The sequence below is a fragment of the Monomorium pharaonis genome, chromosome 2 (genome assembly GCF_013373865.1).
Source record: "Monomorium pharaonis isolate MP-MQ-018 chromosome 2, ASM1337386v2, whole genome shotgun sequence".
Classification (NCBI taxonomy): domain Eukaryota; kingdom Metazoa; phylum Arthropoda; class Insecta; order Hymenoptera; family Formicidae; genus Monomorium; species Monomorium pharaonis.
In genome coordinates, this window is record NC_050468.1 from 11,630,662 (window position 1) to 11,657,702 (window position 27,041).

A 27,041-nucleotide genomic window follows, 5' to 3' on the forward strand; every position below is an offset into this window, starting at 1 on the left:
TTTATTTGCAACTTTTTTCGCAAATTAAGCAAATTAACATAAAAATCGATTTTCTGTAATACATTATTTTTATTACAGAAATCATTTTTATTAATATCTCTAAATAATACAATAATTATTTATCTTATATGAATTATATCTGGATTTCTTCTTGTTTTTCAATCTTGTGTTACTCGCCGTATTTATTGAAATTCAGATGTTCACCTGAAAAAAAATAACAGACAAATTAATATTAATGAAAAATAGATGCTTTTTTATCAGAAATCGCACATGTTTAAGTGCTAAAATCAGTCTTTAAAAGTTGGTTAAATTTTTGTTTTTAATCATACAAGAAATTTTTAATAGTGGATAACTTTTGAAATTCTATATATTTTAAACATGTATTTGAAAAATTGTTCTATTATTCATTACACTTTATTCAAAAGTTATAACCAAAAAACGAAAATTTAAGCTAATTTTTGAAGACAGATTTCATCTCTTAAATATGTTTAAATTGCCAATAAAAAATACTTCTCTATTATTTTTAACTATTCTATAAGTGTACGTGTTAAGATTTGATAAAGCAAATAACACAAAGTAGGTTTATTAAAAAAAAAAAACGTATCTCACAGCTAGTCAATTTTTCAATTACCCTAGACATTTGAAAGGTTGATGAGTGAATAACAGTAATGTGAATTTCAATCTACTACTGCTGGATGCGTATTAAATTACGTTACATTCTACGCAAACACAGTGCCGTGTTAAACTGCTTACCTCATTCACTATGCGAAAGCGGGAGTTATTTTTTGGATAGCCCTCGTGTAATTATGTTACCACGGAAAATTTGTTGCGATACCTTTCCATCGCGACGTGAAGCATTCGGGTCATTCGGTTACGCACCCGGCGACGCAAAAAGGACCAAAAACGAAGGTGAAGTTCCTGCGGGAGCTCGGATCGAGTAATCAGTTTTAATTAAGCGTACCTTTCGCCCGGGAGTTAACGAGGGTAGTTACTCGTTAGTCCGAGATACCGTGCGATTCGCCGACCCTAAAAAAAAAGTCGCACGAGAGCCGATCTCAGCTTGGCGAAACGAAAAGTTACATGCGGATAATTAATTTCGCAAGTACTTTATAATAATTGTTTAAAACGTAATAACCCTTATTCTTAAAATTTTAAATTTGTATCTCAAAAGTCAAAGCATTACAAAAAGATTATAAAATGAGGCGTATTACAGTCATGCATTTTATTTATTAATTCCAAATTTTTAATTAATTTAAAAGTATAATTAAAATAAAAATTAACCTTTATTAAAATTGCAATTATAATAGAGAAATATCTTAAAAATTATATTTATTGTATCTCTATATCTCTTGATACGAAGCAAAATTCGCTACGATCACATCACCTATTCCTCATTGCGACGCAACGATATTCATGTGACCGGTAAAAGTGTAATTTTTCGGGGTAAACTATAGAAGGGAGAAAGAACGTGATAAAGAGAGAGAGAGAGAGAGAGAGAGAGAGAGAAAGTGCGAGCGGTCGCTTTAAGTACAGATAATAGGTGGTGTTTACCGCCGCGATGATCGGCACCCATTTAAGGGTGGCCCGGCATGAAACGGCCGATGGGACCCCAAATAAATTAAATTATCATGATAAAGGCCCCCTCCCGTCTTCCTATTTGATATAAGAGCGCGAATGGTGATTGTCCACTCGATAAAGTCGCCCTTCTCATGTTTACCGACATCTGTCACAGTTTGCGCATTTTCCGATCCTGATCGACGCGCAGTGTGCCAAATGATCAATTTAGCGGGACACGGCGCATTCTCCGCGTGTCAATGAAATTAGACCAATTCAAGCGCAAATGTATCGTAAAGGATTACATACAGAAATTAATTGTGAGAATTATTTATAAAAACTAATGGTATTTATGTAAAATGACGCAACCGTCTAATTTTAATTTTAGAGACGGATAAAATGATAAAAGAAAGAAACGTTGCACATTAAATATTCCTTGGTTATTTTCATAATATCTATATATTTTTCAATTTTTCTACAATCTTTATCGCTAAATTTTAATAAACGTATCGATACTGGGTACATTATTTACTATGATAAGCACAGTTGCATTATTTTGTCTCTGATCACTTTTATCGACCTCATGATTAAACGGCACATCGCATTGCGTTTATTTATTTGGAATTGTTTGCAGTTAGTTAGCACTATGGTTAACGGCGACGTCCCCATGAAGGGTACGTACCGTATGTCACTTACCAACCCCCTCGATCGCAGCGAACAAATTTCTTTGGTGCGCTTGTAACGCCGACTAATGCCACGTCGGTGGCTCAATGAATAATTATCGCGAAACGACCAATTTGGTGATGACGAAGGGTTCGACAATTTATAACGACTATTTGTCCGACCACTCTTCTCGCTTCTTAAACTTTTAAAGGATAATGGACGTGACCCTTAGATGTCGGAACTCGATCACGTTATGTTTTTAAGTTCTTAGCAAATTCAAATGTTATGATTTCGGTGAAATTCAGCAGGTATTTTCAGAATTTTGATATAATTAATACTCCAGCTCTTCGCTTTGGCTCTTCCTTTCTCTCAAAAGTTTTTATAATATATCTTTAAGAAAGTATCAAAGTCACTAAACGTCTTTTTGGTAATAGTAATATAATATATCACGGTAAAATTGCCATACTGATTCACTGTCATTACAGTCTGAAATTAATCATCAAGGAAATACTAGAAGAGAAACAGATGCCCAAACCTTATCTCGATTCCTTTTTATCACAGTGACCAAAAGTGATTACAGGAATTGATGTAATCGAGTGCTAAAATCGTAATAAAGTTAAGTAACTGCAAAATAACTTTATCTTGAAGATTAACAAAGCACGACAGATAGACTATTATACGTGAAAAAATTCGGTAATTTATAATATCGTCTGCGAGCATGTCAAAAGAATCTAATAGATACCGCGTACGCGGACGGCGTCCGGACGGTAAAATTGAAAAAAAAGGGCATAAAAATAAATCATGATACAAGCGAGGAGCGCAATGGCGCAAATAATAATTGTCACGAATCAGCGGGGAAGGGAAATCATCGGTCAGGCCATATGTGCCCAGCAGGGGAGGGGGAACCGAAACTCCACTTTGTCCAACGATAAATAATCCAATAAATGTGCGACAGTCTAAATACTAACAGCTATCAAATGTAGTCTCTCATCCCTCACGCGCGAAGGCGCGTGTCCCTAGCTCCCATGAACAATCAAAAATATCCCGCGCACATTTTTTTAAAATCCATAACGATTATTAAACAACAACATGCTTCATAAATGTGAGATCAATTTTGAATATGGTGTGTAGACAAAAAAAATTTAATAAAATCAGTTGTATCATCTTATTCGAATTTTGTTAAACCAAACAAAATTTTTAATTGCGCGGTAAATAGATATTTAATTACAATAATGAGTGAAATTAACATTATTTAATGTATTGTGTTAGGATTAACTCTAAGGTATTTGTGGGTCCAATTATTGTTTTTCAGTTACACGCCAAATTATTTATACATTTTATTTAATCACATATTTCTCCTATGCATATTTTTCTATTTCTCATTTCTTGTATTCTTAGCATTCTTATCCTTTTCCTTAACACTTATGCTGCGTGTGTTAAATTCGCGAGGGCACAATTCATGCGTCCCGCTGTATATGTAAAGCCCCGAATAATATAGCGGCATCGAGATACCGAAGTTGCTGCTTATTTGTGTACAGGGCGTGAAATCGCGCGACCCTATATCAAAATACGCGGAGTCTCTCTTTGAGGGAGAACTAGAACGTGCGTACCTGCTCGTACGCAGCTTAGTGAATCACGCGTCGACCGGTAATCCGAACGCGCTCGACTAAACGCCGCCATGTGTACAAACACTGACAGCCGGTCACGCACTTGCTAGTTAAGTTACGAGCGTGCTTAAGCCAGTGACGCAAGTCCCACTGCTAATCGTGGAGATAGTGCACGATCAACAACAAAAACATGCCGCATAGTATCGTGGTGACAAAAATAATGGCGTCTCTCATGTATGTACATGATCAAAATTTGAAACTTTGGATTAATCTAGCAAAGAAAATCCAAAAAGAATTCTCTTTGAATTTTCGATTTATAAAAAATTTCTTTTTCTACACATATTCTTGTTGTAAAACTTCTTTTAAGAGTTGAAAAAGAATTTGTTTATATGTCATCAATTCTGAGTCTTTTTACAAATATGAAAGAAATCTATTGTGTATATTTTTTAAGAATTTGCGATGAAAGGAATTCTTTCACTTCGTGTAGATTATAATGTTTCATAAAGAATTTTAAGAGATAAATCTTTTCTAAGTTCATAATAATCACTTGTGAAATGTTCAAAGAAATAATCCTTAAGATATAAACTAGACATTACAAGTTTGAAATTGCATTTTAGTGATTTTATTTCCAACATACGACTTAAAATTATTTTCTTTAACTTTTTTCAAATTTTTGAGACTGATTTATATTTCTAGACTCTTTGTTTACAAGTACTCTACTTTTATTAAAAAGATAATCATAGTTTAGTAAAGTAGTAAAGTAATAATTTATTTTAATTATGATATTAATAATTTAGAAAATAATTATTAAAGACAGTAGATTTTACATTTAATTGTTAAACAATATTCAAGTTTAGATACGTTTTGAATGATGAATAAATTGTTATGACTAAATAAATTAATTTAACTTTATTGCAATTAAAAAAGCAATTACTAAGAAAAGTGGATTTTGCATTTTAATTATTAATAAATAATTATATTTGGAGCATGTTTTTAAATAAATTGTTGACACTTTTTACGTTTACATTATATGATATAATGTATAATGCAAACGCATCTTTGTCACACCAATCAACTGTCATGATTACGTCGACGATCATTTTGTCTGATTCCACGATATCCTACGCCTATGGTGTTATAAGTCGGCGATTCTCCCCTGACCAAGAGTCATTCACGGGGCTAATTGCAGGGGCGGCTTTCCGCCCCTATCGTCTAACCCCAAATCATCCCCCGTAATCCATAGGGATTTACACTCGCGATAATTGCATTAGCATTCGATGATTTTTATTGGATCGCCCGAGTCGCAATAATGAATCATTTTTGTTCTCCAAACTGTTTTGCCGAACTCGCAAATCGCGTTCATTCAATTTGCGACTTTTATCGGATACAAACAAATTTAATCAATATTTTTAATTGAATGTTTTTGTTATGCAAAAATCAACTCAATATTAAAAATGTAATTTGCAGTTTTTATACATTTACTTCATACACCTTAATTATAGAATTTATTAATTTATGGATTACTATTGCAAACATTGCTATTCAAGTTAATAATAATATTACCCATATAAATTTCAAATTCTTATCTTAAAAAAAAAATTTTATTTGTAATAGGTTGCGCAGCACAACATGCATTGTTAGGCAAAACCAGAAGGCCCAGGACCGCCTTTACATCGCAGCAGCTTCTCGAATTGGAGAAGCAATTCCGACAGAATAAGTACCTCAGTAGACCGAAGAGGTTTGAGGTCGCGACGTCGCTGATGCTTACGGAAACGCAGGTAAATCGAGATAATAATGTTGATTTGCGCATTAACTTTCTCGATATCCCAAATTCAATAACGGCCCGAGTCTATGAATCACTTCTTGTATGATAAGTACGCGATTAGCAATTTTTATTACTCAGTATCTGAGCTGAAGGAAAAAATGCGAATTGTGAATGACGTGTAATTCGAGATCTTTGATAAAATACACAGGAAAATAAATTTTTTGTTACGTGTGCGTCGAAAGTGATCTCTTCCGTGTCACTTTTTTGTGGATAAATTTGCCTATTTTAGCATTTTAACGTTGTTGAATAATTCTTGTCTTCTATAGCGTGAATCGTGGCGAAAAACATTCCATGACTTTCAGCACGTTTAATTATTTGAGCACTCGCATGCGCATCTTCTCGCGACACTCATATGGTAACTCTCGCAGAATTGACAGACGTTTCGTCGCTTTTGCGAACCTAATCTTAGCTAACTTGTCAATTTAAAAGAACCCAAGACACTCAAAGAACCACACATCGACGCACGGGTAACAAAAATACAAATATGATACGTAACACGGGCGTAACAACTTTTTGCACTCGTGCACAAAAGATCAACTTTACGCCCTTGTACATAATATACTATTATCCGACAGCTTATCTACTATAAAATTACGATAAGCATTGGATAACGAAATGATATAAAATCTATTATAATTTCTTTGCTCCTCAGCTGTATCAGTTGTAGTCAAAACTGCATACAGTATAAAATATTAATATAAGATACTTAAATTAAATACATATTATTTATTTCAAGTATTTTATAAATTTATCATAAGCATCAAAATTTAAAATACATTTTAATGTTAATAATTTGATATTTTAATTAAATTAAATTAAAACAAAACTTTGGATTATTTATTATAATTAATATTTGTACTTTTTTGATAAAATTTTATAATGTTGCAAATCTGACGAAACCTGTCGACGCGCAGTTTAAATAAGCTAAAGAAATTTAAATTAATAGAAATATTATATTCATCTAAAAACTAAACATTTTTAGAAACAATTGTATTTAAATACAAAAGATAAAAAGTGTTTTCTATTAAATGACAGTTTTTATAATATAATTTTCAATTTTGAAATAACATTTTATAAAATATTTTGTAAAATATTTTGTAAAATAAGCAAAAATAAACGTCTAACAAAATGACAGTAGGCAGTAATGCTCCATTTTCTTTCTTTTCCATTCACATAAAATACATAAATTATTTGCATGTTTAAAATTGCATTATGAGAAAAATAAGAAAAAGAAAAATATGAATAAAATATTTTAAGATGTTATAAATATACTATAAGTATGTAAAATGGTCTGTTATCAATAATATATTTACTATTAACATTTTTATCCGCGCTTCGCACGGGCTCTAAAACTCTTACTGCACACCACACACACACACACACACACACACACACACACACACACACACACACACACACACACACACACACACACACACACACACACACACACACACACACACACACACACACACACACACACCAAGTCTGTATGTCTGTATGTTCGCGGACCAAAAATACTTGCACAAAAATACAAGGTGTTTCAGAAATGATAACAGTCGTTTTTGGAAAAAATCCTTTTTTAAAACAACCTATATTTCGAAAAACCGCTTAATACATGATTGAAATGTTTTTCATTTTCTTTTTCTGAACATCTATTACTCTCTACCATTCTAGTTAAACCTTCTTCTAAATCTAAAATTTATTTATTATAATAAAACATTTAAACTGTGTCAAAATAACATGCAATATATGAAATTATCAATTTATATTTAAATTGATTTATTCATTTATTCACGTATTTATAACTCATTTTATTTTTTAAGCCATGTCACAGAATTCAATTGAATAGACTCTCTCTGAAGATTTAAATTTTCAAATCTAATCACCATTAAGTTGCACATGTGAATGTATGCATAATTAGTTTTTGAATCTATAACACAGAAATGTCAGCCTAATCATTTCTATGCCCATCCAATTGCATCTGGTCTCCAAATTTTACAATTTTTAACCAAAAATACACGCCCGTGTGAGTAATTCGTGGAGATACAGACTAACAAACATGCGTACTTATAATACACAGTGTTGGGTAGTATCTCTATACATGTATCTAGATACATGTATAGAGATACATTTTGTGTATCTGAACCTGTATCTGAGATACCGGTTATCTGAGATACATTTGAATTAGAGTATTTGTATCTGTATCTAGATACAAAACACAGTATCTGAACTGCTTTTCAGATACATGGTCACATACGACGATGTAGTTCGCGGTCATACAGACAAACGCATATCTGTTACTAATCATTTTAAAGAAAATTTTTGAAAAACCCTGTATATGAAAATGACAAATCCCTAATTTCAATCCGGAAGAAATTTGGAACAAAATGAGACCAGTTGCATGAAGATCGGACATCAAATAACGAAAATAATCGTGAACATACAGATATACAGACACCCAGTACTTGTACATATAGATCTCAACTATCTAATTTGCAAGAAAAAGTTGTACAAATTTTATTTTTGTTTTTAAAGAATTTGTTTTTAACAAATTTTATATAGAAAAAAAGTCACAAATATATGAATTATAAATTTCTATTTGTTTAATTATACATATACATAAGTAGATTATATTTCTTTAAGTATTAATAAAATACAATGTTTGATTTTCAAGAAATATAAAGGTGTTGCTTTAAAACCTTTATATCGGTATTAATAATTTTTCTGTATATTTTAAAACTATTAAGAAAATATTTTAAAGATAGTTGTTATTTTACAAAGAAAAAGTAAATTAAGTAATCTTTTTTTTAAAGAATATTTCTATGTGTGTGCAAAAATATGAAAAGTAAAAAACAAGAAACTGTTCTATACATTAAATCTATTATCCCTCTCGAGAGATAAAAAGGTACCTTTGCATAATTACATATCCGATTGATACGGAATAGCTCGCGGAAATCGTTAAGAAATCAAATCGATAATTCCTCGAGGTATGAGAGGTGGAGGGCAGGAGTTAGAGTCGAGTTGGCGTTAAGTTGGAATCGGAAGTCGCCCGACGAGAAGTTGAGCGACGTCGACCGGTAAATAGCGCGAAAATGGAAATTCGCGAGGTCACGGGAGCGCAAGCACGGGAGGGGAAAAAGAAGACCCTCGAAAGAGAGAAAATCCCTTCGAATAATCCGGCCCGCCCTTCCTCCATCCGACGCCGTGTGCACGCGAATCCTCTCTCGCATAGTTCAACAACTTAAACATAACTCCGAAGCTTACGAGCCCTGACGGATCGCTCGGCAAACAGACGTGAAAGTCTGAGTTATGGCGGGCTCAGTCGCTGATTTGTTTCGATATTTTACCGATTCCGCCTCGCGCCTCGCCTCCACTCCTCGGCCTTCCTCGTCCTTCGCCTTTCCCGGGCCTGTTACCCATTTCACGTCTGAGTTCCGGCGCTTGCAGAAACGCGATTATCGGCGATTTACCGTCCAAGCGCGAGCATCACGACGAAACGCGTCGCGATGCCCGACGAGGAACGTTTATTTAGAAAGGGTGTAGCACCCCGAAAACTGTGCAGCACCTAATAAATTACGTTACAATTTTTGCCATTATCAAATTAAACATTTCTTTAGAGAAATCGAAACATTGCATAAAAATTATTACATATAAGCGTTATGTCAAAATTGTTAATATAAAATTATTGTGTTGCATATTTGCAATATTCACTTTCTATATGCTTTTTATACTCAAGTAGTGTAAAAAATTATAAGATTAAGATGATATCAAGTAGATAACATTTTAAGAAAAATTATTACAATCTTTTATTCATACAGTTTTAATAGTAATTTCTTACAATAAATTCCTAATATAACAATGATTTAGAAATAATCTTGAATAATTTAGTTAAAAGGTCATCATTGAAAGTGTATCAAGAGATTCTAGTAATTTTTCCAATAATTTCTTTCTAATATCATCTTGTTCTTATTATATTTTTGAGTTCTTGATATTGATAAATTCGCGGGATCTATGCAATTTACTTTATTTAAAAACTAAAAGTAAAAGTGTAGCATTGATAATCGAAATGTAGTGCTTCTTATCAAAGAGACTAGGCAAGAGAAAAAAATAAAAAAATATGAACTCTTAATTTACAAGATATTTTTAAATAAAATCAGTAATACTTTAAAAATAAAATTGTTTAATAATAAGATGCAACGTCTAAAGAGTCAAGTACATTTTTCATAATGTGCTCTTGCATGTTTTTTATACGGTTATTTCGCTTTTTATTGAATTCGTAGTGTCAATTATACTCAGCTTATTTTTTACCATTTCTATAGATAATTGTCTTTGTTCCTACTTAATTTTAATTTAACTAAAATAACGGAGTTATAGAATTTAATTTAAAAAAATGTTAAATTTTAATTAAATTTAATTTATTATTTACTAGGTGCAAGCTAACTTAATATTCTGCTTACCTTGAAATTAAGCAATTCAATCATAAAAATGAATTGATTAAATAAGGTTATTTTTTTTATTACATGTTTCCTGTTAAAATAATAAATTTTAACACACACAAAAGTTAAAAATAACAAAATATTATTTAACTGAAGAAATTGATTTAAATTGATTATTTAATATTTAACAATGTTGAATTCTTACCAAATCGATTTGATGTACGACTTGCGATGTGATTGCGACAATTATAACAACGATATCCATCTGCTCGTTAAATTAATTGAAGTCAGACATTCGCAATTCAACTGCCACGAAACTGTGATCGTAATCGCTATAAGATTCACACATTAATGATCATCAGCGAGAAAAATATCTTCGGCAATTAGCACAATTGCAATTGAGATTGTGTCATAGATAGAACGCTCTTGGAATCCTATGATTCACCGTCATTCGGTTTTCCATGTACAAGATGTCGATTAATTTCGGCTCACGAGATAATTTACAGCGCGATTTATTTCCTCTGTTCTTCACTCGCTCACTTGCTCGCTCGCTCTCTATCGCACGTCGGTTTATCGGCGATATAACAAATATTTATTTTCGCGGGCGTCGCTTTCCCCTCCCCTCACTTTCGATCCATTTTTTTCGACTGACTCGCTCGCACCTACAATTTCAAACTTCTCGCGCCTGCCTTTTCCCTCCTCTTTTCTCTTCACTCAAATTCAACCCCCGTGCTTGTTTACTTCGCGCTCCGAATTATTTGTTAACGAGACTCGAATGATTTACGTAAGTCCCTGTCGTAACATTTCGTCTATCAAATCATCCGATCAGCTGATTGGAAATCGATGGCACCCGCTGCGTTTTTCGTAATGTACAATCCTATATTTTAAAAGAATTAATATTTTTATCGCAAACATTTTTAATCTTCAAAGATTATATTACAATGTTTAATTAATTTTTTTTCTCATATAAATTCAAGTTTTGTTATGTCTCTAAAATTTCAATTTATAAAGATATTTTCAAAAAATAACGTTCTGTTGAATTCTTGTTTCTCAAAGGATCTTGTACCCTTGCATGTCACAAGATTATATAATTGTAATTAGATTTAGAATTAGAAAACAAATCATTGAAAGATTAAAAAATTGAGAAATTACATCATCGCTGATGCAGTGTGCTTTACCGTGACGCGATTAGAATTCTAATTGAAATTATAATTTTGCCAGACGCAAGATCTTTCGGTTAGCGAGAATTCAGCGAAACGTTCACAGATTCTCCCATTCGTATTCGTACGAGAAAGCTGCGCTCCTACACGGAGGGTAAAGATATAATACGGTTGGTGTGTCTGGAGGGGATTCGCCCGGGCGCATGATATGTTGTCCGAAAGATTTACATCGTTTTCTTACGATTGGGGAGGAAAAATCGAGTCCCTGTATCTGTCTACCTGATTTACGGCGTCTCGCGGGGTGGCTCATGTGATGTTGCCCGCGCTTATGGAGTACGCATTCGCCAAATTAAATCGGGCGCGGATCGAACACAGTCGGGACCGGCAACTCAGTTCACTTGTAATTGGCGCCTTTGCTCTCATCGAAATCGAGATCAAACTAGAAAATTTTTTAACTTGCGGACATATTCACAAATGAGCGTTTATCGTTTAATTTCTAGAGCACAGACAATTTGAAGTAGAAATCGTCATTATTATGACAAATCGATTCAATGTCCAAAGGAAAACCTTGCGGAAAGATTAACGTTTCATTTTTGATATGATTGATAGTAGAATGGCCGACATTCGATTATATAAAATAAAAATTAATGATTGCTTGCGATAGAATAATTTGATAAACTGAAAAATAATTGCATTACAATTAATACAATAAATGCCAAAAATAATTTTATCTTTTCAATTGTAAGTGTAATTTTATATATATATATATATATATATATATATATATATATATATATATTTACATCACATAATATTAAAATAAATAAATTGACAGCTTATCTTCTCTCTCTTTACTTTGTGTTTTAAATAATATTAAACACATATATTATATCATACCTGTAATATAATTCGAATAAATTCGAACGGTTGTGACAAATTTTTTTCCACGAATATAATATTTTATAATTAACTAAAATTAAATAAGAGATAAATATAACGTGCTGAGATATCTAACAATCTTACGCGCGATAGTCGATAGTTCCCCGAAATTGCTTATCGCTAATTCTTTTAAGCCTTATTCGCATTACAAAATCTTTATAAAATAATCTTGATAAATTTACGCGGTATCAATGCGCCGCGAATTACATGATACACTTTTATTATAGGTAAAGATCTGGTTTCAAAATCGCCGAATGAAATGGAAGCGCAGTAAGAAAGCACAACAGGAAGCTCGTACGAGTGGAAAAGTAGAGGAAGCCGGAAGCGCGAGAAGCGCCGAGAGGGATACTGGAAGTGATGTCAGCGTGAATGCACCCGGAACACCGGAGGAACCTAGAGGGACGCTTCAAGAAAGTCAGAGAACTGGAACGGATCTCCAGGAACCTTTGTATCGTCCTTATGTGGTTTAAAAAAAAAGCAACGAAGGCGCTTTAACTCTTGGGGGACCGTTTCGATGAATTTTTACTTATTATTAAGGCTCCTGTTCATTTGCAGTTCAGTAGCAACTGTTATCTTGGATTAATAACACCGTAGGTTAGAAAATACATCATGAAAATTCTTGCAACGTACATTAAAAAATGTTTTCCAAAAAATACCATTTTCAATCACTAGCAGACTTGTAAAATGTATTAAAATCTTTCTTTTTTTACTCGAATCATCAGCAAACTTATGTATATTGAATTTAAATGTGCCTAATCAAAGACAAAAACACAGCGTTTGACAGCTGCCGAATTAAAGTAAATATTTGTTTTTACATATAAAATTACAACAAAATAGAAATTTTTGATACATTTTAACACTACGACAATTAATTTTTTTGTATATTTTTAAATATAAAAACATCGCACTAAAATGAAAAATAAATGACGTTGTACGTTGCAAGAATAATTTAAATTTTTTGTCATGTCATTTTTTACACGTACAGTGAATCGTAGAAAAATTGAACTTTATTTTTCAATGAATTTTGAAACACAACTCTGCATAAAACAGTTGAACGTAAGGTTGCATTTCAGAATCCATTTCGATAAATAATATTACAACTTTTTTGAGACCGACTGTATATTGAATTTAGATGTATGTATCTTTTGTGTCGATATATGATTCTTTTTTTTTACTGCTTTGAATTAAGTCACCACTGTCAACGCGAACTTGATAATTGAACCAGCAGGAGCCTTAAACACAGATTTCTACCAAAAACAATCGATCTCTTATGCATACAGAGTCTGTTAATTAACATAACGCTCATCGATGGGTAGAGCAAATTGCAGATCTTAATAAAATAATTTCTCGTTAACCGTTGCAAAAATCACAAAATAAATTTTTCTGAAAAAGAAAACCTTTTTGTTCAGTTTAGTCAGCTCTACTTATCCATGAGAGTTGTGTCAATGTTTATTAGACACTCTGTGTATCCCACCTCTATCATTTATAATATCAAAATTCTGATGTAAATAATATGAGACGATATTCACAAACACGATCGTTAATAATACCTTCTTTTGTTGATCACGATTATTTATAGATACACGGGCGTCTCTGCTGATCTTAGAAAAGCGTTTTGCTCAAACCAATGGGGTATTAGTTTTATAATAGAATTATCTTTTTATTGCCTGCGGAGAGAAGGCGGACGCATTAAATCGCGTTTCAAGCATAACGACTGGAAAATATACATGCCACGATCGTGCGATTTAACGATAAGTGACATCAAAGATCTATCCTCAGGAAAGATCTATGAAGTCTCGAGGTGGATACCATTTAATCTGAATTCATCGTGTATATAGACATCCTAGAGATTATTTATTCTGTGTTCGCTCGGCTTGTAAGATAGAAGAGATGCCAGGCAGACGCTGAAATCGCGACGCTGTTAATATAAATGGTGTAAAGAGAAAACAGGATGGTAGCATCGTTCCTGTTCAGAGGGTACAGGCGTTACGTACTCCAGTACTGTCCCGTACAAGTGCGCGTGCGAGCGAGAAGCATGTATTTATGGCATATGATGTGAGTGTAAATATTATCCGCTTAGGTTCTAAGTTAGTGAATGCGATGCAGATACACGGTATTATAATATCGCGAGAAGTTCCTAAATAAATTATGAAATCGAGCAAACTCGCTGCGTCCTTCTTTCCCCAATAAAATATCATTTTCTCTTTTAATAATTTATTTTCAACACATTATAGTAAATTTAAATAGATATTTATTTGTTTTTAAAAAAATATGCAGATATATTATTTATTTAAAAAGACATTCAATTTAGAAATATTAATTACTTGTACTAAAATCACGTAATTTCTCTTAGAAATCGATTCGCTTCTCGACTTTTAGAAAAATTATTGTCAGCTTTTTGACGACAATAATTAGTCAATTAAATTAGAAATAAGTTTTTTCTTATATTAGTTACATCTTATTTTTGCATAAGTATATCACATTACTTATAAAATTTTTTATTATATGTACATCTGTTTTTCTAAGTATATGTATATCGTATATTATTATTGTTTGATGCATTATTTAGCATACATTTATTCAAAAATTGTTAAAAAATAGTTTATTTTAATATTATATAAAATTTAATATAGAGATATTATATTTCACAATAAAATTTTTCTTATTCTCGCGATAAAAATCAAGTCAAATCAAATACTGTGCATGCTAAATTAATCGAAAAATCCGACACGATCGTAATATCAGATTTTACTTTGCATTTCGAACAATAAATGTTCAGATCTGCTCGTATTCAGCCGCATGTGCGAGGGAGTCGGGTCTCATGTTATTTGCATGATGGCCGCTGATTGGTATATGGCTTGTAAATGAGAAGCTTCGTCCCCCAGCGGGTAACCACCCCCGGACGGGTCTGACTGGTAGGTACTCGATGGAGAACCGAATGGCGTGTTTCGAAAGGCACCCGAAGGAGTAGCGTCGCGCCGCGCCATCAGTATTTATGACATGCTAATCCCCAGTTACGAATTCCGCGACATTCCGCGGGATCCGGCGGCGAAGAGTCGCTCATTCGGAAAACGTCATTACTCGGCGAAACGGCGCAAGAAGGAGATAAAATTGTATTTGACGAATGCGGATCGATGTCACTACTTGCTGCGTTCCCCGCGCTGCCATTCTCTTTTTCCGAGCTCGAAAGCTATCATGCAAAAAACAAAGGCACTGGATGCATCGATAAATTGAGAGATTCAGTGAAGAAGGGATGTGAAAAGAAAAGAAAAAAAGAGGGAAAGAAAAAATAACACGAATAATTTTTATCATTGTTTTATCAAACATATCATTATATAAAATCAGAAAATTAAATTTTCTAGGACAATATAATATATGTCAAAATGTTAAAAAAAGATTAATATATATAAAGTTTCTTTATAGAAATTCAAGATAATTTTTACTACATTTTTATATATTCACAAATTGAAGAAATTGTTCGAGATAAATTTGATGGCCAAACATTATCAAAATTGTACTGTGAATGCTTATACGTATATTTTCCTCGTAATTTCGCTGCCGCGCAGATTCTCGTCAGTCGATTCCTCGTTCCCATTACTGATTCGATTGCCAGGTTCTTCCTCACCCTCGTTTGTCATATACTATTTCATTTTTTCTTTCTTTCTTCATCTTTCACTAGATGAAAAATCCGTGACGGGAGCAGTTCGGGCGAGTTTTGCCGGGCGTGATTATTTGCGAGGAAAAATCCGGGATTGCCCGGACGGACGGGCAGGTCGATCTCGAGAACGTTCTGGCATGGCGCCACATCTCCGTTTACGCCACGGCGCGGTGTGGCGGAAAAAGGAAATGGCCGTAAAGTTTTTTTCGAGGAATATGCCGCCGACCCGAGAAAGCACGAAGGCGGGCTAACGTGACGCTGAGAGAATTAGCATAACGGCCAATCTCGTTTCGCGTTCTCTCCGCGTGTTACCTTTTTCCGGCGCGCGGGGATTTATCCGCGCGTGCCCCGCGATTGTTCGCGCGAGCGGAGATTTGCAAGTGGAAAACGCATTTCGCGTAGTTACGCGCGCATCCAATATATCGGATGTAGATTGATGTGAAGCGGAGATAACTCGATGTGCCATAGTACTTTTACGTGTCGGTGATTTTGCGAGAGCCTAAATCGATGAATCTATTATGTTACGCCCAATGTTGCAAATTATCAATCTTTAACTCCGGAAGTGGGTTTATTATTCTTTCAAACCTTGCATATAAAAATGACGAAATATTTCTGATTAACCGAGAGCCATCTCAAAATGAAACTAAGATAAATACTCAAAATATTACATAATAATGATTGACAATATTATTTAATTTAGTATACTGATAGAAAAATACATAATATTTACGACTATAATTGCATAGTAAAATAATTATAGTTAGGAATATCATTTTTATAGTCATTATTACTATAATATTGGTAATAATAACTATATATTTATGGTAAATGTTTATAATGATCGTTTTATGGTACAACTAACTGTATAAAAATCTTCGTTTTGGTTATAGCAACCATATTATAAGTTGCACAAACTAATATTATGGTTATGAGAACTATAATATAGTTTAAACCAACTATAAATTTATGGTCCATTGGGGACCCAACCATATTTTATAGTTATTCAACAATGTAAATTATAGTTATTATTACCAATATTATAGTAATAATTACTATAAAAATGATATTCTTAACTATAATTATTTTATTATGCAACTACAGTCGTAAATATCATATATTTTTCTATCAGTGTAATAATTGTATTATTGCTTAATCTATTTTCAAAAGTTTTTGAAGAGTAGAATTTCTTTTGAACACTTTAATAATAAAAAAGTGCAACGTGTCTTAATTATAATACATATATGCGAGAGAATAAGAGAAAACTCATATGATTCTTTCATCCTTTTGATGAATCTGATTTCTTCAAAATTACAGTTTATTCAAATTGTAAATAAATTATGTATACACATTAAAATGTTTGAAAGAAATTCTACTCTTTAAAAGCTTTTAAGTAATAGGTACAATTTTGGAATTATAACACCAGATCTCACAGCGAGGTTCTCACCGGCGTTCATTTGGCAAACGTTAAACCTCGGTTAGCTGATTTCTCTCGTATCTCGTAACGGAAGCTCGTCCTCATCGAGAAGGAAGTCGAGAGTCGTCGCGAGAGAGGATTTCGAAGACAACGTGCAGGCGGAAGGGAGGCAATTCGGAAGGACGTGGCGACGACGAGGGTGGGGCACTCATGTTTATATGCATTGTATTGCTAAAACCCTTTTAACCGAATTACATTTAGCGATTCTAGTGCCGCTTCTCTGTGTCTACGTAACTTTCCCACCCACCCGCGCCCTTCTTCTCTGTCGTTCGTGTGCTCCGCCTCGCTCTGTCGCCACCTCCGTCTCTCTTTCACACGCTCCGAGATACGGGCGCGTGTCTACGTATGCGAAGAGCCACTCCATCCGCCTTCGGGAGATCCCATACGACGACGGTGGTGAGCTGATGGCAAGGTTGATGGTGTGGGGAGCGGTGGGCCGATGGATGAGTGGCGGAGGGGGCCGGGGACGGGGACGGGCGCGATGGGGCTGGATTCCAAGAGTCGGAGAACGGCATCCCTGAATCCCTGATTCTCTTGGTAAACAAGTGCTTGGGTGATTCACTGCTTGTTCACTCCTATCGGCCGTCGTTTGTTTCTAGACGCCATTGCGTTCTACGATTCTACCTCGTTTTCCGGTCTAATGGATTTTGGGGGCCGTCGAGGGTTGCTTCGAGAGTCCTTCACGGCCTCTCCCTTTTTTCTCTCTCTCTTTCTTTTTGTTTTTCTCTCAAATTAGAGATTTTTTAAGAGAGAATCTTTCGATGAAGTCCTGCCTGCACGAATTCTGTGAGCTTTGATGCTGCCAACAATCTGTGGTAATTTTGGTGTGTGAAATGTGTTTGATAACAAAATAGGATTTGCAAGGATTTATTGCTTTATCAATATGTTATATGTGTGATAGGATTGGAATCACCATTAGATAAAATACAGATTTTGCAAGATTTTGCATGTCATAAGCATTCTAATTATAACGTAACATTAAATTGAATTTTTTTATTATAATTTCTTTGTACATAAAAAAATTACTGTAACAATCTAAAATATATTAATAATACAAGTTATTTCATTTTCTAAATTCCCATAATTTACATTAATATTTTATATACAAAATATCTTTACTTATAATAATTATATTTAATTCGTATAGGGAAACTTAACAAACTTCGATAAAATTTCAAGATAAATCTATTTAAGTATTTAAACTTCTAAAATTTTTTTATTGTAACGGAGAGAAAAAAAAAGAAATTTAATTTCAGCAAAATAATATTACAAAATATCTCAAAAGTCAAATACCACCATCTTTAACTTAGGACACCCTACAAGGATCACGAGATGTACGTCCCTGCCTTGGCTCGCGCGCATCTCGCGGCAGAGTCCGTCATTAGCGCTAACAAGGTTAGCCTGGGGCTGAAGGGGTTGGCGGGGGGCCAGTGGGGGAGGGCGAAGAGGGATGCCACCCTCCTTCAGCGACCTACCCTTTGCTCGCGCAACACATACACACGTGTGCGCGAGCCTGTGTGTACGGGCACGTACACGTGCACACGTACGAACTTGCGGCCGTAGCTTCCTTAGAACAAGTGGGGATAATAAGATCTGCGACAATCAACCCCAACGACGACGACGCCGTCATGACGCTTTCTCGGACGAGCTTTCAGGCGACGTCCGTCACGTTACGTGCACATCTACTCCTCTTCTCTCGTTTTCTCCATTTCCTTGTTCGCCATTCTCTTCCTCTTTCCTTCGCCACACATGCCTATATCTGCCTCTATTCTGATTTCTACATCTACCTCTATCCGTCTTTATTCTCATCATCCGTTTCTTCGGATCTCTCTTTCTCCTCTTTGTCCTCACGTCGTTGTCGTTGTCGTCGTCTCATCCAACTCGCCCACGTCATCCCTCTCTATCCTCTTCAAGCTTCTTATTCTCACCACTACAGTGTATTCGGAGGTAGGAAGATATCCAGTTTCTACGACTGCACGATTCATCAACAATTCGTCCTAACCACTGCAACAGCGTCCTTTCTCCAGTAATGACAACAAAATTATAAAACTTTAGTATTTTGAGAATTATATATTAATATGAAATATGTATTTAGAAAACAATATATTGAGCGATCGCGAGTTATTTCATTGATTTATTTTATCTTCGAATAAAATAAGATTATTCATCATATAATTAGTAATTCAGTAATGTAAGTTTTAATGAGCCATGTAATAAGGATGAGTGAACGCGTGTAATGGCGTGGAAGTAGACAGCTCCATAAAACCAACGCAAAGATATATAATTCATTGCTTCTGCTGTAGTTCTACTAGATATCTTTCATCATATTTTCCCGAGTGCCATTTCTACTTTGTCTTCCTAAGGGGTAACTTATCCATTACAAGATAGATCATAAAAAGCGGATATTAGGATTAAAGTCATAGGTCATGTGGAATTGTTATGATCATCGTTAGTGGAGCAAATTATGTACATTTTTATGCGCTGAAAAGGACGTGCCGAGCAATTCGTCCATGTCGTTTTTTAATGAGACTGCTGACAAAGCAAGAAATTACCTGTATCATATTAAACATTTTTTTCCTTATAATTGTTTTTCCCTGAGTTTTCACATTTTTATATCGTAAAACATTTTAAACGAAAGAAAAGGAAAAATCGAGTCCGAATTTGTAAAAGAATAATTTTAGACATTTTCTAAAATTTCCAAACATATTCTATCGTATATATATATATATATATATATATATATATATGCAACGTATTTTTATAATTATGTAAATAAAAAAGAAAATCACATAGCCGTCTGAAATTTATATTTCACTCTTCTACCCGTTTCCCTACGTGAGTTACATAGAAGCAACATTCGACACGAGTGTACGACATTCATAGCGCGATATATCGCTGGGCGAAAGAGACTAAGCCGAGATGTCCAGCCGGCGCGGCGGTTCGGTAAACATGACAAAGACTCATAGATCAGTCGCTGATCCGTGCTGCCGAGCTGTTCTTACCTCACAGGACGGACCACAACGTTAAGTACGGTGACCGGCAAGCATGGATTGTGTTGGTCGAGTCGATTGTGTGTAAGTGCCTCGGAAGGAGAGGAGGAGAATAGAATTAGGCGAGGAGGTGCCGGAGAGGTTGAACGGCAGGGGTGACGGGGTGGAAGGAAGGAAGGCAGTCCGAGTGGAGTGAGGGACTCGAGGGGTTGCGAGAGGCTGGAAGGAGCTAACCGCATCGTAATCAACGTAAAATGGCGTCGGGAACAGGGAACGGAGAACGGAGGAGCCTCCTGAGGTCGTGCCGCCATTGTTGATCACCCTCACCCTCGTATAATACGTGCTATACGGTTCATCCAGGGATGCATCCTCCGTGGGCACCACACCGAGGTTCTTATATCGCCGGGCGGAATTTTATCTAGAGCCCGGATGGAACGCGCGAAACGTTTTATGATCATGTAAAAGCGAGATTTCGGAATATAACTTAAGGCTTCGATGTAAAATGACACACACTGAAAAACAATTTACTAGATTGAAATATTTTTTCAAATAGTATCAAGCAAAAGTTTTGTAAGAAATAAATAATATTTATTTTAAATAAGATATTTTCTCTAATTTAGAATGTGTATTATACATTTTCTATCAATCCAGAAAATGTAATACGTTTTCTAAATTATAGAAAATTTTTCAATGCACGGCAAGAAAATTTATAAATCCTCACATAATGTAAAACTATCATCTTTTGGACCATCACTAATTTCACATTTTATATTTGCAAAAGTAGAAGTAAAATTTGATATATGCTATATCTTCTGTTCGATTACTTTGATACATTTGATTATTTTTAAATTTTCCTCTTCGTACGAAGATGTGAGAAGATACCACAACATGATATAGTTTTTGCGTTAAGTATTTTTGCAATCAAATTTTTCGAATCCTTTTAATCCTCGAGATGCGTGCGAAGTACTTGATTCATAATACTGTTCCGCTCGACGGTTCATTTGGTATTTTACGATAAATTCCCGGTTCGCTGGCGAGAAAGCGCGCTTGGCCATTCGAAGTTGGATTCGACCCTGCGGGATGCTCGGCAAGTCGTAATAAATTACGCAGAAGTGGAGCCGTGAGCGGAGATTACTGGCCCGGTTTCTCCCACCATAGCATAGCAGCAGCCGCCGGCTCCTATTTCACCACCAACCACTCCCCTTTTCACCACCGCTTGTACGATGGCGATGGCAGTTTCTCTTAAGCTTCCGCTGCCTGCCTGCTGCCTGCTACAATTTTGATGGGTGCACGCCAAATGCGACGCTAATGAAATCGACTCGTGATTCGCGCTACAAATTCAACGATACGGAAACCGCTTTGCAACGTTATGCAGAGACACATTTCAATCGTGATTGTATCTCATTCGGGGCTTCCAATATTTCGGTGTTCTTTTGAGCGAGAAGAAATAATAAAGATAACATAATATCGTAAACGCGTAACTAATATTTTTGATTTTAAGTTCCGTACAATTTATTTGACACGACCGACTTGATGACATGAACATAAAAAGTCGCGACTTTGGGATCCTTGATATTTAGCCACTCATATGTATCAAACGTATATCGATTTACATATATATATCCAATATATTTTGAATATATGTTTTTCTTTCGTAAAAAAAGATACGAGGATAGATTCGTTTGCTCTGGAACATACTCGAGAACAGCGCGGCAAATTAACAAGTCTCTCGTGATTTCAAATCCGTCCGCAGCGAGCGTCGCCAACAAAGTCAGAGTAATTCGGATTGGCTGCGCGCGGCAGATCGCATAAAAATTCAGGGAAGTACTCTCTGAACGGTTCATTTCACTGGGGCTGATCGTGTTCGACTCAGCCTCGAGGGCAACATACATTATGGTGTGCTGACTGCCTACCATCTTCTCCGATAACGCAATTTAATCCCGAGAATGATATAAGGAACGCTTTTGTGTTACCCACGCCGTTTTCGGAATACACGTATTCCTCCTTTCTCTTCGAAATTGCGCAAGCTACACGAGTGAGATTTAAACGCGTTTTCTAATTCCCGAGACTGCGGTACTTTGCTCGCGATAGTCGTATCAGGAAAACTTACAAGATTATCAAGAATCTAGTTGGATGATATTGCTTATTATGAATAAAAAATATAGTACGTAGAGTAATTTCTTTTAGGAGAGAAAGAAGGAAGACAAGAACTCCTAAACTTTAAATTTAAAACTTAAATTTCTGAACAATTTTTAATAAAAACTAATTTATTTTCATAAATAACTAAATTATATTTATAATTTTGAACGTATGTAATAAATTTAAGATGTAATAAATTTAAACTGCACGTTTAAAATTAAAGTTACCACTTGCCACTCGGTTTAAAAAGAGAGGGGTAATTTTACGCGCATTCTCTCCATCTCTTAATTTCTCTCTATCCATCTCTAACCATCTATCTGTTTACCTTTTTCTATCTAGCGGATAATCTTGTATAGTGAGCGAGTTAAAAGATTACATATATTTTCAAGTTTCTAAAAAATTGATTTTTTAACATTTATTTCTTGCAAATTTAAGTATATGGGGCAAAAAGAATCAATGTAAAAACACACAAAAGAAACAAAATTAACGGAATAACAAAATTGTATGAGTATGTATACACTGGAAAAAGTTTAATAATAGGTACAAAATATTGAGTTAAATATTAATTAAATATTTAATTATATAAGCAAAAATATAAAGTTCATGTATTGTACTCACTGAAGAGTTTTGTTACATTAATTAAAAATAGATTCAATCAGTTTATCTAAAAACAGACAAATTCAAAATTTTGTAGGAATTATTGGTATTATAGTAAAGCCAATCAAACGTTTTAGTTATAAAAAATCTCGAGTGCCATTATAATAACCAAAAATTCTATTTGATTTCACTAAAACGCACTCAATCATGTCTTATTGATATAGTCAAACCATTTTATAAATTTGATTGATCCTACAGGATGGCTATTATGTCGACTGATTAAAAAAAGATTTTATTTGGTGGATCCTAGAATGGCGCCAAAAATATATGTAGAAGATGCTTTTGGGTTGTTCTGTTTTACCAACTAATGTGATTATTTCCAATTCAGTAATTTTTTAATTGTCTTTACAGAATTAAAAATTCTTTTCTGTAATTAAAATATAAACAAAAACACACAATTACAAATAACAATTACAAATAACAATAATAGTAGGATTATCTTGCGTAGACATAACTCGAATTTCTACCTTATCGATAGAACATAAGAGTCAGTATTTTATTTAAGGGGATGCTAAAGCTGTCCTGTTTTACCAATTATTTTGATTATTTCTAATTCATTAATCTTTTAATTGTATTTACAAAATTAAAAATCCTTCTCCACAATCAAAGTATAGACGGTAACATAATACGCATATAAAAATTTTATACAAAAAATGAAAAAAAAATTTTTATTTTATTTACAAATTAAAATGTTTTTGTTTTTCGAATAAAATTCTTACGTGCGCATTATGTTATTGTCTATACTTTAATTGTGGAGAAGGATTTTTAATTCTGTAAATACAATTAAAAAATTAATAAATTGGAAATAATCAAAATAATCGATAAAACAGGACAGGTTTAGCATCCCATACTTAAAAATTATAATAACTTTCAATGATTGCACAAAATAATCTTGCTCAATAAGCTATTTTTAATAGCAATTATCGATAACATTTGCTAATAATAAAATCAACTAATAATAAAATCAACAATAATTTAAATTATTTTATCCCTATCTACAGGGTGAGTTTTAATGGCTGTCTCAACTTTTTACCATGAGAGATGGCATTACCGACTGCAATCTTAGTACACATGTACGGCATTTGCACATACATATGTCGTACATGTGTGTACTAAGATTGCAGTCGGTAATTCTATCTCTCATGATAAAAAGTTGGGACAGCCATTAAAACTCACCCTGTATAAGCAAAACAAAAAATTATTATGATATCAAAAAAGGTAAAAAATGGCTTCAGAATAATTATTAAAATTACATTTTAGTTATTTATTTTAACATCATTTGACGTTATATTATGAGCTGTTGGAATTATACTGGCTGTTGGTCCTATTGCTAACTTCAATAGAAACTGAATTATCCAAACTTGAATTATTGTAATATAACATCTGAGGCTGGTATTCATAGTCGAATCTTATTTAAAGATCGTCTCAAGCAATGTCTTAAGATGCTAATACGGCTCTGTGATTAGTTGATGGCATCTTAAGACAGTACTTAAGATGATCTTAAATATAAGATCCGACTATGAATACCGGCCTGAGACATAACATAGAAACATACATTGACATACAGAAACATTGTTATATACATACACATAATAATAATTAGGTTTACACGTCGAGTTTAACAACATCGGAATTATAAAACTGACCAACTACAGCCTCGGAAGAATGGAATGGTTATGATTGGCCAACTCTAGAAGTATCGATATTATTAAACTTGTTTAAGGATATCGTGTAAACGTAGTCAATGTATGTGTGTAAAAAAACTATTAAATGTAAATATAATCTTCTAAAAGTAAATGTAATCTTCTAAAAGATTCAATAAATCAAAATCTTTCTTTCATCAATTTTTTTGAACATCACATAATTATTTTTAAAAAAATTCTACATGCGCGTTCAGTATTTACATATTTCTATAATTTCTTTACTTTTTTAGCCTGCTTTAATTTAAATTTTATATTTGTTTGTTAAATCATGGTCATAATTGTTCTCAAGTTTCTAGCTCTTTGCAAATAGCGTATTCGATTCTTATTCAGTTCATTACTTCTCTTGCAGCTGAAAAGAATCATTGACTCGGTCCAATCAACAAATCAAATACGCTATAAAAATTTCATATACACTGCTATTCATTAATGCCTGGACTTCCGTTTGCACAAAGTGATATTTTCGTCGTGTTTTGTCTTATCTATGTGAATTGATCATTTTTAGATAACACATGACGATACATGACAATACATCTTTTGTCCATAGTTATAATAAATGCCTTAAGAGGATGTTAAACTGCTCGTCAAACTTGATCGAGGTCGATAAAGTAAAGTCATTTGGGCACGTTATTAACAAAATTTTGTATGTATTTCTTTTATAGATTTAGAAATCCTTTTCCAGAATTAATTGTGGAGGATTTTTAATTCTGTAAATGCAATAAAAAGTTGTACATTGGAACAAATTGTACAATTCTGTCGGTAAAACAGATAGGATCCCCTTAAACACGAAAAACTTTTTTTCTAAAGTTCCTAGGCTTATTCTAAAAGCACAATATTGTTTTTCGCTGAAATGCCAAATGCGCCTCATGCTTATTTTATACATGCAAAATCTAAAACTTTTATACGCAGCAAATGTTTTCACGAGTCGACTACAGAAGTCGATAATAAAACTATAATTTTCTAACTTTCTTTCGTTTATCGTATGAAATTGATCGCAGCGCACCGCGTTACTATCTGTACTTTAATTTTGGAGAAGGATTTTCAATTCCATGCAATCAATAAAAAGAGTTCGGTGTCCGAAAAATTAGTGATAAAACAGAGCAGTTTAGTATTCCCTTAACGTGTTCAAATAACGCGCCACATGCCTACCCCGCCAACCATAGGCGGTATGGCGAACTACACACATGCAACAGCGACTCATTCGACGACATGTTGTACCTCGTAAGATGACAGATCGATAAGTAACACGTTGTGGTCCACGAATCGGAATACGCTGCAAAAATACGTCATCACGTGTTGATAAGGTTAATCAACAGCGATAACGCGTCGCCTCATTCAGTAGGCCATCGCAAACTCCTGCAAAACGAGGTACGTCCCTGCTTCTCTGTCAAAGGTTTTTCACACAATCCTCCGGGACGCTTTATTATAATCCTGTCGCCACGTAGCTCCTTTCGTGTACAAACGAACAGCTGACACGATAACCGGCGCCGCTATAGCCCGCAAATAATCGTGCGCACGCGCTATTACAAATTGTGAATCGCGTTAACAATGTGTGCAGTGTATTATGAAGACTATATCCGCTCGACGTCTCTTGAACATGTTCGAAATGATAGTTCGGTTATCGCAATTCTTATCGCACAAGTTCTTTCTTAAAGAGAGATCTGTTGAAATTTTTATAAGATTCTTTTCAATCGAAAGTTTTAATGGCGTTTCTACACCTTGATGTTAGGAACTGATTATCCGCGCAATTAAATGAAAAAAATTACTGCTTTTACTTTATTCAAATTTTCGATTTAAAAAAACAGAGAGAAAGTTTTAACAGCTTTAAGATGTTTATAATTTTTATCGAAAGATAAAGTCTTTCACGATATCTGCGATCGCAGCTTTCTCTGATGCACAAAAAATAGACAAATATATTGCGGAATTAGCGGCAGATGTTCCGTCATACATTTGTCTTCCCAAATAAGAATGCATGCAAAAAAAATTTAACATTATTTTAATTTTAAAATGTAATATAAGATATATTTACTGCGTTCGACAAAGCAAATCTGAGACGTTGGACTGCTTTCTTACCTCATTCTATCTTTGTTCAATTTCAGTAAATAACAAAGACAAAATGTGTCAACAGAGCCTCCAGATACCTCAGATTTGTTTTGTCGAATGCAACCATTGTCATAATTGTAAATCTAATTTTTGAAATTATTGATTTTAAATTTAATTTATGTAATATTCAGTA

General features: G+C 34.0%; 2 protein-coding genes and 1 long non-coding RNA gene across 7 annotated transcripts in view; 2 read left to right on the forward strand and 1 right to left on the reverse strand.

Moving 5' to 3' along the window:
- LOC105838541 (homeobox protein Hox-A1) overlaps positions 1-14,350 on the forward strand; it is a 31,398-nt gene extending 17,048 nt beyond the window's left edge. Inside the window, exons 2-3 of the mRNA XM_028194481.2 lie at positions 5,439-5,602; positions 12,415-14,350. Of these exons, the coding sequence (XP_028050282.1) occupies positions 5,439-5,602; positions 12,415-12,657 (407 nt within the window). The 3' untranslated portion in view covers positions 12,658-14,350. The remainder of the gene's footprint in view (positions 1-5,438; positions 5,603-12,414) is intronic.
- Positions 98-26,098, reverse strand: LOC118644338. Its single transcript, XR_004962135.1, has 3 exons — positions 26,024-26,098; positions 754-1,026; positions 98-204 (listed from the first exon to the last, which is right to left on the reverse strand). It is a non-coding gene; the product is annotated as an uncharacterized LOC118644338 (long non-coding RNA).
- The window catches only part of LOC105836697 (N-acetylgalactosamine kinase), a 68,196-nt gene continuing 67,193 nt past the window's right edge, over positions 26,039-27,041 (forward strand). The window contains exon 1 of one of the 5 annotated variants that reach the window (XM_036282664.1): positions 26,039-26,173. The gene's annotated coding sequence lies outside the window, so the exon portion shown is untranslated. The remainder of the gene's footprint in view (positions 26,174-27,041) is intronic. The other 4 variants (XM_036282665.1, XM_036282666.1, XM_012680914.3 and 1 more) reach the window with 4 other exon arrangements.